General features: G+C 25.7%; 1 protein-coding gene across 1 annotated transcript in view; it reads right to left on the bottom strand.

Annotated features, from left to right (window-relative positions):
* Window positions 1-5213: 5213 nt before the first annotated feature.
* LOC129912598 (probable serine/threonine-protein kinase DDB_G0282963) overlaps window positions 5214-12145 on the bottom strand; it is a 106540-nt gene continuing 99608 nt past the window's right edge. Inside the window, exons 4-6 of the mRNA XM_055990909.1 lie at window positions 10487-11193; window positions 6086-6243; window positions 5214-6007 (exon numbers count right to left, since the gene is read on the bottom strand). Of these exons, the coding sequence (XP_055846884.1) occupies window positions 5274-6007; window positions 6086-6243; window positions 10487-11193 (1599 nt within the window). The 3' untranslated portion in view covers window positions 5214-5273. The remainder of the gene's footprint in view (window positions 6008-6085; window positions 6244-10486; window positions 11194-12145) is intronic.

Here is a 12145-nt window from a genome sequence, read left to right as displayed (position 1 = left end):
AATCCTTACATATTTTGTAGTATATTTTTTTTTTGTTTGCTATATTATTTGGTGGTTTTATAGTGTTTTTTGTTTTTATTTTTAATATTCTCTTTGGTTTCATAAAATGTATGTAATATGATATTAATATACGTTTGATCAATCAGACAAGCGTACGCGTACTGATTTTGATCAAATTACTAATAAATAATAATAAAAAAAAATGTTTTTTATTATTATAATAATTATTAACAACTTAACATTATTTGCATAAGATCAATTACTTTAGGTTGCACGATTATTTTTTTTTTTTAATTCAATAAAAAAAAGTAAAAAAAAAACAAACAAAATTACTAGAAAATTAAATAATATTTTAAATAAATAAAAATAAAAATTGAATTGAATTATACAATTAAATATTTCTTTTTTTCTTAAATACTTTATATAGGCAACTATTCATGTTAACTATTTTAATAATTTTATCGACTAATCGTTATATGATACACTTTCATTTTTTTTTAACGCTAGTTTACAAAATAACTGTTTTTTTCGCTACAATTTTTTTTTTTTAATTCTACTTTAAAAATGTTGATCAATATTATTGCGATTAAGGCCAAGTAATAAAAGTGTTATGCAAGATGGCATGCAAAAACAAATAAAATATTTTGAAAGAATTGTGTGATTGAATAAAAAAAAATTACTGCGAAATGTTTTATTAAATATAATAATTTTGACCCAGTGATGATTAAAAAGAATTTGAAACAATTAATTTTTAAGATTTTGCTTAAATGTCAGAACTAAATAACTGTAGCAACAAATGCGAACAAAAAGCTTTTGAATTTGAAACCAATATCATTTTTCAGATAAATTAAATTGGAACTTTTTTTTTTCTGGCAAGTGGATTTGGAAGTTACACGTAATTACATCAACGCAATTAAATTAACTTTATTTGTTTCTGATTCAAATTTGCTATTTTTTTTGTCTTTTTTTCATTCTTTCTAATCGAAAAATTCTGTAAACGAAATTGTTCTCTAAACACTTAGAACAATTAATATTAATATGATGTAGATTTTTACTTTAAAAAGTTATGTATTCGTACAGAAAAAAGTTGAGCTAACAATTTTCCATGACATAACGATGCTAAAGAATGCCAAAAATTAGGGTCTTAGAAGTCAGTCTGTATACGAAGCTACAGCCTAAACGGATGTACCGATTGACTTCAAACTATGTATGCAGCATTGTTTGGAGACTCTCCAGAGGGATTTTTGGAATTATATTTTTTGAATCAAAAATAACGGTAACTGTCACATAATCATTTGAGAAAAAATTTTAATTTTCTCGAAAACGGCTGCAACGATTTTGTTGAAAAAAAAAGCAAATGCTAGTTTTTAAACAAGGTCTATCTTCTGATGAATAAATTTGTTTCAAATAAAAAATTAGTTTTAAAAAAAACGGCTCTAGGGATTTTGAAATTTTTTTTCTATAAAAAATTTTAAAAATTTAAGCAACTTGAATTCCAAGAGCAAGTTCGTGCGAACCAGTCGTGCATTTTATTTTTCTAGAAATTTGATTTCAGGTTCTTAACTGAAATTTTTTTTACCAGCAAAAATGTTCACGCTTTAGGACTGTTATTTTTAATCAGATCTTTTGAAATTATGTAATAGTGCATCACTTGATGAAGAAAAGATTCTTTATTGATCTATATGTTTTTAAGCAAGTAGATGGAAAACCGGAATGCTCAAAATGTTGATTTAAAATCCATTTCCTAAAACTGTACTCAATTACAATTCAAAATTTTTTGAAAATGGCTTTTACTTTACTTTTTTTTTATTTCAAGCCTAGGCATGTATCCCATGTAAAATAAATTGAAGTTGAAACATCGTTGTTTCAAAGATGAACTACTTTGATTTATGTGACTTTAAGAAACGAAACCATCAAAAATCAACCTTTTTTCCACGTTGATTTTAAAATGTTTATCTTCAACGCAAAATCATTACGAATAATAATTAAATCAATGTGGTTTTCATTGATTTCACGTTGTTTTATGGTGGCTTTTCCCTCAGTGTATCAAACTTGAAAACTGTACTTTTTGTCAATTTATTCATTTATCAAACCGTTTTTCCAAGGATTTTCTTTTGTCTTAAGCAATTTCTTCTTAATAGGCTTATTAAGAAGAAATTGGAAAACTCAACATATTAGGTAGTCAGGCTTCAATTGTTACAAAATTAACAAATTTGTAGCTTCCTGCCAAACTAGAGGTTGTAAGACTTCTTATTTGTTTGGTGATCCTTTAACGAACTTGAGTCTTTTTGATGGTATTTCGGAATGGAAATACCTATAAGCAACACAAAAACATTTAAGTTAGTTGTTGTTTACTTATTTAACGATTGTTTTACAATTAGTAAAAAAAAAAACAATTTCCTCGTCAATTATATATTAAATAAACCTTTAAATGTGGACTATAAGACCTGGTAAGATTTTCATTTCGGAAGCAGTTGAAAACAAGGATTGTAATTGCACTGCACTGTAAAAAAAAAACACTATCCATATTTATTTTCTGCCAACATGCATTATTATAAACACAATGTGACTTCTTTCCCTTTAAAAAAAAAAAATACTCTTATTTCTCTTTTTAACTGTAGTCAGGACTCATAAATGGTTATATTATAGAAAAAATATCTTCAGTAAACTACTCGATTAAAATCAATGGGCCTCTCAAAATTAAAAAAAAAAAAAAAACACAACACAAAATAAATAGAAAGATTAAATATCATTTACATTATTCGCAATACTAATCTAGTACTTTCCAAATCATTTTTTTTTTGTCATAAAAAAAATAAAAAAAGTTTAGTTATTATATTTTGGAAAAATTCAATAACTAAAAAACAGAAAAATAAAAAATTAATTTATATTACATGACACCATTCATTAATAATTTTTATATACTGTTACGATGAAATTCATAAATCTGTTGTTTTAATAGATAATCATTAATTTCCAAAATTTCCTTCACAATTTTTTTTTATTTTTTTTTGTTTTTGTGTTTTTATTTGTCAGCTATTTGTTTGTTTTATGCATTACCTTTGTTTTTTTTTTGTATTTATTTTTAAATTATCTACAATGTCTTACATTTATAATTTTGTTTTTTTTTTTATTAAAAATACTTCTCTTCGTCCATTTTTTTTTTGTTTTGCAATTTATAACAATCTTTTTTTTATTTAGTTATTTTAATTTATATAATATTTATCTAAATGAAATAAAAAAATTAAAAGATAGTAAAGTGTTGTTTTAAACAACATTATAGAAACTTAAATAAAATAACATCAGGCTATTTCCTTGTTGTTGTTTTTGTTTTTTTTGTTCTTCTTTTGATTCAAGAATAATATCTTAAATTTTGTGTGTGTTTTTGTTTTGTTTTATTAATTCTCCGTCATGAAATTCACTTAAATATTAATAATTCTAAAAAATATTAATATGTATTTTTTTTTTGTTATTTTTTTTTTGTATTTATTTATTATTAACGTAACTCTTATTAGATTAATTATCTTTAGTTATTTTATAATTTTTTTGTTTTGTTTAAATTATGTGAATATTAATATATATTTGATTTTTTTTCCTAAAAAAAAAAATTAGCTTATTTTATAATTTCTTATAATGTGCTACTTAAAAATAAATTTAAATTTCAATTCTCCCGTTGAACGATTTTATGTTATATTTCAAGTTTTTATCTGTTTTCTTTTAGTTTTATGTGGAGATAGTTACTAATTATATTTTTTTATAATTCTTTCGTTCTTAAAAAATAAAATACATACAATTTTCTGTACAAATAAAAATAGTTTATTAATTGTTTGGGTATTTTTGTTCTGTTTAATTTTGTAAAAAAAAAATAAAAGCAAAATTAAGTACCTAAAAAAAAATTGTTAAAATTTAATTCGTTTTAAAATGAATAAAAAATTAAAATATACTAATTTCACACACAAGAAAACAAAAAGGCTGCCAGCAGCGTAACAATTTGTTTTCGAGGTTAAAATGATAATAATTTTGTTATATTTTTTTAAGTTTTAAAAATTAAAAGACATTTATAACTTTTGTGCTGATATGACTATTTTGAAAATTTAGAAAATGTATTTTTTTTTTTTCAATATTATTTTTGTTCTAATAATAAATAAATAAATAATAATTAATTTTGTTTTTTTTTGTTTTTGGAATTCAAAAGTTATATTTTATATTTTTGGTTTTCGTAAAATTGAGAGAATTGTTTTTATTAATATTTTTTGTAACATATATTTTTTTTTAATTTTTTTGTTCTGCAATATTTTGTTTTATTTTTTTCTGAAATTATTTATAAGTTTTTATTATTTTTTTTTTTGTTATATTAATGTTTTTTTTTTTTTTAATTACCGGGTTTTTTGTTTTAATTTACTTTAAAACTAAGTTGTTGGCAGTATAAAGTTTATTTAGCTATGCTATACGACACATTCTACAAACCAATCACCTTAAGAGATGTGACAAACGTTAATTTAGGAAACAAAATTAAAGGAAATGAAAATATATCATGTTATTTTCTTATTTCCACAGATAAATGATTTGAAATTGACAATTTTAGATAAACAAAAAAGTTATTAGAAACATTTTTTTGAGAATAACTTGCAGTTTTGGGAGCTGAAAAAATTAATATTCTTGTAACCAAACGAATGAACATATTTCTAGAACCTTTAACTCCAAAACAAACATATTGAAGAAATGAGAGGAAATAAATAATAATATGTTTTTGTTTAAAATTTAAAAGCTTCAAGGATCCAGAAAAAAAAAAAACAAATTAGAAGCGAAAGAAAGCATGTTCTTTTTTTTTAAATAGAAAGGACAATGAATTGCTAAGAAATCAGACACTGAAACAGAGTTAATTTTTCTGTGTTGGCCAACACCTTTTTCGTTTTTAAATATTTAACTTAAAAAACTTGGAACTTTTGAAATTTTGATTTTTTGAAAAAAAAAGGTCAGAAATGGGTTTTTGAAGATATGAATTACTTTTTCAATATTTTTTTTAAATTATTATTGATATTTTTTGGGGTAGATTAAAAGTAAATTTACGAGTCTATTGAAAGTATTTAAAAATAAAGAAAAACAGTAAAATTGTAATAGATTTCAGCAATATAATATTAATCGTCCTGCATTATAATTTCCCTTTCCGTTTTCCTTTTATTTTTTCGTTTCATTTTATTTCATTAAATTTATTTTCATTTCATTTTTTTAATAATAATAATTTATAATTTCCTAATTTATTTATTTTACAACTATAAACTTATAATAATCATTATAAGCCCAATTAACCGTCTCCACCAGTCATTTAAATTATAGCAACAGTAATAATAGAAACGATAGTTACTATCATTCGGAATATGTACAGTTACTAGGATATTGTTTTGAACTAAAAAACAAATAATTGATGACCATATTAACACGAAACGCTGCTGCTTCAATTCTAATCTGTTGTTTGATTTCATGTAACTGGTCGCCGATGATGCATAATATGGCATTGTACAGCGGCTTGTTACAGATGCAACCGGTTGACATTCAACAACCGGAACACTTGGCAGGTCAACGATGTCATCATAATAGTATACAAGGCCCGAGTAAGCATAATACGGCAGCTTTTCAAGTTCAGCGATACTAGCTACTGAAGTTGCATTACTTCTAGTTTTTGTTGTTGTTGTTGTATTTGTTGTATTGTTGTTCGAAGACTTTTTACTCGAACTCGAAGGATCATTGTCTTCGTTTTGTGACGTAGAAGGGGCAAGTCGTTCTTCTAAGGTCGCATTGGTATCTCGCAGGTTGTTATTTTTGTTGTTGTTGTTAATATTATTATTGGCAGCTGTTGTATTTGAATTTCTTCTCCCCGAGCCATCATCGAAGTCATCACAGTATATACAGATGCCATGCGTAGGCGGATCACAGTAACGGTAACAGCATTCTGGTGGGCCATGATTAGATTTTAATAATTGTTCACCCGTTTCAGGAATATTTTGATCTGTGAATTATATAATAACAACAAAAAAAACATAACGAATAATTAAAAATAATTAAAGAAAACAATTAAAAATCTTACCCAGACAAAGAAATGTCGGCTCTCCTGCATACTGTGTTGGATAGGCTGGTGCACGATCACCCGGAAGCAAATATGGACATTTTTGTTCTACCGTCTCACACACACTACGACATGGTCGTATTCTTCTTCGTTTTCGAAATTCTATTTTTCTTTTCGTTCTAAAAATGTTAAATTTTAGTTTAAATATATTTTATAAAACATGATAAATATTTAAAATATTTAAAATATAAAAACTAAAACAAATTTGAGACAAATTTTATACAAAACGTTTTTTTTTTTTTTAGATCCCAAACTTTGTTTAATAAGAAAAAACGATAAGATCAGTTGACGGATTACGTCGTTGCAAGTGGATTTCGATATAACATAGATTTTCTTTTTAAAATATGAAATTGAAAAGAAATATATAACTAGTTAAATTGAAAGATATAGAGAATTTCATCAACAGCCTCCCTTAAAAGAGAGAGAATTAACAAGAACAAACAATTCCAATTTACAAAATAAAGTTGACTTTATCTTAAGATCTTTACTACCCGGCACCAGCTGGGGAAAATGGTTGTTATTATAGAAAATTTATTATTATTATTATTATTATTATTTTTTATTTTCTTAGAATAAAAAAAATACGTATACACCACAGTGAACTGTTTATTGAGTAATAGGATACGCTTTATTTAATTGTTGCAAAGCAAACACATGGGTTTTATTTTCACACAATCACAACAGTAAAATATCGGAAAAGTCTTCAAACTTTAATTCGCATAAAAACTGTTGCTGTTTTATTCAGATTTTTTATTTAGCATTTTTGATAAACTATATCTTAGAGAAAATTTTGTCTAATAATCTCAAGAGATATCAACTGATGACGTAAAAAACTGTTTTTTACATTTTGCGTGTAAAATAACCGTAAAAAATGGTAAATATGTAGAGTTTAAAATGTGAATAAATGGAAAAAACGCTAAAAAAAAACTTAAAAAACGCATTCATTTTGAAAGGTTGCCAGTCGAATTACATAATATTTTGTATAGAATACTTCATTTTGCCGCATTTAATTCTAATAAACGTTTATAAATCATAATAATTAATGAAAAAATATTTCCAAAGTCATTACTCAAGTAGCACAAAAGTCTAAAATACACCAAAATATTTGGAGTATTTTTTGCACTTTCGTGATATTCATTTTGAATATAAAAAATATACCGTTTTCTCGTGTATAATAAACTCCACTGGTTAAAAAATTATACCGATTTTCGGTATATAAATAGCGCTAGTGGTATAAAAAATGATCTGATTGGTGAAAAATTATTCTTTTGAAATTAAAAAATATACAATAAATCTATGAATAAAATACACCATTTAAATTATTCTGATTTAGAATTTTAACCAAAGTTTATTTTTTTTACCTAAGACAGTTTGAAATGAAAATGAATTTTTATTCAGTATCACAATAATAAGAAACTAATGATTAAATATGAATTTAAGTGCCTAATTTCAGAACGAAACACATTCCGTCTACTGATTTTAGATACTACCCCGTCTAAAAATCGAGCGCCTCAAGAAATTCAATGAATTAATGACTTTTTTTTCGATTTTAAAAATCAGATTTTCAAAAATTTAATTTTTTTTTGTTTTTTTTTTTACATTTTGTTTAAGTGTTTTTAAACGAATCGGAAAAACTAAGAATGCGGGGAAGTTAGGTCGATATATTTACTATTATAGTAAAATAATTAATCGCTGTCTTCATTTTTTGAATGGCTGCCATTGAAAAATATGGCGCCCCTCACTTATGCAGTCTGGTGAATTTTATGTCCACAGGGTTTACTTCCTACACCAAAGATAGTGTACAAAATATACCGTTTTGGTTGATTTCAGAATCGAATAATTTTATTCACCATTTATGGTATATTATAAAAACAACTGAGTATCGGTGTATTTTTTGCACAGAATCTTAAAAAAATGTTGAAATTTTGTACAAAAAAGACAGTGGTATAATTTTTATACCACTTAATTTGACAAATACACCATATTTTTTCAATTTACTCAACTTTACACCAAAATTATTGAATTTACACCAATTTATACACCAGTGTGCTACTTGAGTAATGGTCTATTTTTTCTAAAGCCCAAATGAGCTGATTTCGCAAATTTGAAAAAAAAATCCTTTACGAATTGACATTCAAAACTAACTTATTTGTAAAATTATCTCATTTGGGCTACAGTGAAAACAGGCTTTAAAATTCCAGTTTCACAAACAATAAATTTCAAAGAGTTGACTTATGCTCTTTCTTTATATTATTTGAATCCATTCTGTACAGCAAAATTCTGTCAAATTACCAAATGACTATAACTTTCTGCTAAGAAATTTGTCAGGAGAGAACATTGAAGAATGTCATAATTTTAAGAAAATAAAATGCACGACTGGGTCGCACGAACTTGCTCTTGGAGTTAAAGTTGCTTAAATTTTTAAGACTGTTTTATATAGAAATTTAGAAAAAAAAAATAAAATTCGTTTAAAAAAAAAAATGAAATAAAACCTGAAATTAAATTGCCCTCCAAAACAAGTATGCAGTTTTGATTGATATATTAACGTGCATTTTTAGAAAAAAAATTTTCAAAATCGTTAGAGCCGTCTTTTAAAAAAACAATTTTTTATAAATAATTTTTGGGAAAAAAAGTTTGAAAGTAAAATTGGTATGCCATTTTGTAGAAATCACTAATCAACATCTAAAAACAAAATTTCAAAAAAATTCAATGTCCCGTTTTCGAAAAATTGATTTTTCAAAAAAAAATTTTCAAATTTTTTTTAAAAATCCAAAAATTATTTTTTTGAAAATTTTATTTTTGGTTTATATTTAAATTATATAAATGCTTTTTCACAAAAAGTTTCGTTGAAATCGAATAAGAAGTTTCGGAGATATTCGAATTTGAAAAAAACGGTTCTATGGCAGGTACCGTTAATAATGATTTTCGAAAAACAATTTTTTTATTGAAATATAGACCTTAGCTCAAAACTAACATTTGAATTTTTTAAACAAAATCGTTGGAGCCGTTTTCGAGATATTTCAATTTTACTAAAATCGGTATATGACAAGTACCGTTATTTTTGGTCCAAAAAAATTAATTCCAAAAATCCCTCTGAAGAGTCGCTAAATAACGCTACATACCAAGTTTGACATTAATCGGTCCATCCGTTTAGGCTGTAGGTTCTTATACAGACAGACAGACAGACAGACTGACAGACAGACTGACAGACGGACTTCCGGGACCCACTTTTTTGGCATTGTCTACCATCGTAATGTCATGGAAAAATGTTATCTCAACTTTTTTTTTTTGTACGAATGCATAACTTGATATATAGTACCTATATCGCAAGTAAAAAAGTGAACAAATTGAAAAATGTGATGTTTTTTGGACCACGTTTTAAATAAGGTTATTAAATTTGCCCGTTTCATCAACCCAAACTGCCTATAATTTAAATTTGGCCTAATTCAATTACCATTTGAATGGTCGACGAAATTAATTCACATTTATTTTAATAAATTTAATATAGTGTTTTGCTGTTTCTCCAAATTGTTGAAAAAAAAAAACATAAAAGAATTAAATCAAATCACATTTTGTTTTGGCTTTCTAAAGAAATTTCATTTTTTTAACATTTCTTACATCAACGAGTTTTTTACATGTTACTTTGAAATTTTTACACCGAGTTTTTTAAATGTAAAACATCCTGTAAAAACTCGATGTAAAAAACCGACTAAGGCTGGAGATTTCATTTGAAAGATTTAGGTATTTGTTTTTTTTTTTTAAGTTCTTTTGAAACTTCAATATTTTTCAGTTTTGCTTATGTCAAATGTCAAAAATCGCACTAAAGTGCAGCAGATTTATGTACATAAAAATAAATAAAAACTAAATGATTTAATTTTCGTTATGGATATTCCAAAATGCGTTTTTTTGCGTCATTTTGAACATTATAGGAAAAAATGCGTATCGAAGCAGAATTGTGCGAAACTTTTAGAAATATTTTTTTTGAACATGCTCCCAAAATTTAGCATCACAAACGTGCTTTTTATTTTCAAATTCAACGATCAATTTTTTATGAAGATTAGTTGAGAATTGAAAAAAAAAAAATAAACGATACTTCGAAGCCAAACTTAAACATGGTTTTTGCAAATAACACTCTACTGTTGACAATTCGTTGCTTATTTTTGTAACTATCGACATTGGTGGAACAGTAACGAAGGATATCAAAAACAGATTCAGTTTTCTAATTAAAATGAAATGATTTTTAAAAATATTTTGGTTACTTTGATCTGCTTTGAGCTACAGTTTTTGAAATAAGTTTGAAAAAACCTCTGAATAATATTTTTACAAAAACTATCTAAAAAAAAAAACTCAAAACTCAATTACCTTGTTAAAAGCCTTGATATCACTGGACCCTCTACGCATGGATCCTTGTTATTGGCAGTCGATATGGAATCTTCATTTGATTGACGAGAGCCATCACTCGTTTCTCGCTCGTCAATTATATTATTCATAGTTTTTGTATTCGATTTCGTTCGTTTGCAATTTGTGTTTGTTGTTTGTTCAGCTCTTTTTGTTAAAAGATGTTGTTGTGAATGTTGTTGTTGTTGTTGTTGCTGATGCTGTTGTCCTATCACTTCTGATGCCAATGATGATCTTGATAACGCTGATGATGATGGTGATGATAATTTTGATATATGTGAAGATTCAATGAATTCATTTTCATCAATATCTTCCTCATCATCATCATCGTCATAAAAACTTAAACTATCTTGTTGAAATCGATCTCGCTCGAAATTCTCATCGTTATCATTTAAACCATATCTATCCTGATCTTCGGGCTGTTGTTGTAATTGTGGTTGCTGATCTTGCTCCTGCTGCTGTTGTTGTTGTTGTTGATCCTGCTGATGTTTTTCTTGCTCTTCTTCTTGTTGTTGCTTCATGTTTGTATTGTTATTTGTTGATTTCGATGTTGCTGTTGGTTTTGTTGTTTTTGTTGTGGTGGTTGTTGTTGTTGAATCTTTGCTGGAAGTTGAACTCTGTTCAGCGAAGTATGGTATTAGTGTACTGCACACCCAGCGACGATAAGCCTCCTGAAAAAAATAAGAAAAAAATAAATTAATAAGAAATCTAAGAAAAAGGGTCCTGAAATGTTTAAAAAAAAGGATAAATGACTATAATCTAATTTTTTTTTGTTGACGTGATAACGTCTTATAAATCGTTGAACCATATCAGCATCTACGAAAAAGTGGCGCCATTTTCTCCCTTTCCAATTGAAATTTTTAGCAGTGCGGCAAAAATTTCAATTCAAAATTAAAAATAAAGTATTGAAGATACACAAATTTTCAAGCTTATCTGAAAGATAATAACTTTAAGTTGAATACTAATGAAGGATTTTTAAAAATGCCATCATTTAATAGGGTAAATAGGGGTAAAAAAAATTGCAAAAAAGTGGTTATCACAGTCTGAGATATACCGTAATCTCAGTTTCGACAAAAAATTCTTACTGTTTTTTTTGTAGGCATCGTAGAAATATGATTGAACTGTCATATGAAAGGTGAATTAATAAGCTTTCACATGCTATAAAATTTACTATAGATTGTCATTGAAAAAAATTGATTTAAAAGTGTCAGAAGATAAAAATATATGTTTTGTTTTTGCTTTTTTTTATGAAAATAGATTGAGTTAAAAAATGTCTAGCTCTTTTTGTAGATGTCGTATAGACATGATTGATATAAATATTTTGAGCTAAAACAATAAGCTTTCAGATGATATAAAATTTACTATAAATTGCTATAGAAAATAATTAATTTAATGGGTTTGAAGTACAAAATATATGATTCTTTGCTTTTTTCATCAAAAATGATTGTTTTCAATAAATAATTTTTATACTTTTTGCGGATTGTAAAAATTGTAATTGTGTAACTTTATTCTAACCTTTTCATATAAAAATTGATAAATTGATAATTGAAAAGAAAATAAATGTATTTTTTTAAGCTTTTTCTAGTAAATTATGATTGGATTCAAAAAAGTTATTCAGTTTTT

The sequence above is a fragment of the Episyrphus balteatus genome, chromosome 1, assembly GCF_945859705.1.
Source record: "Episyrphus balteatus chromosome 1, idEpiBalt1.1, whole genome shotgun sequence".
Lineage (NCBI taxonomy): Eukaryota > Metazoa > Arthropoda > Insecta > Diptera > Syrphidae > Episyrphus > Episyrphus balteatus.
Note: the sequence above shows the minus strand (reverse complement) of the source record. Positions and strands in the feature narration are given on the sequence as shown.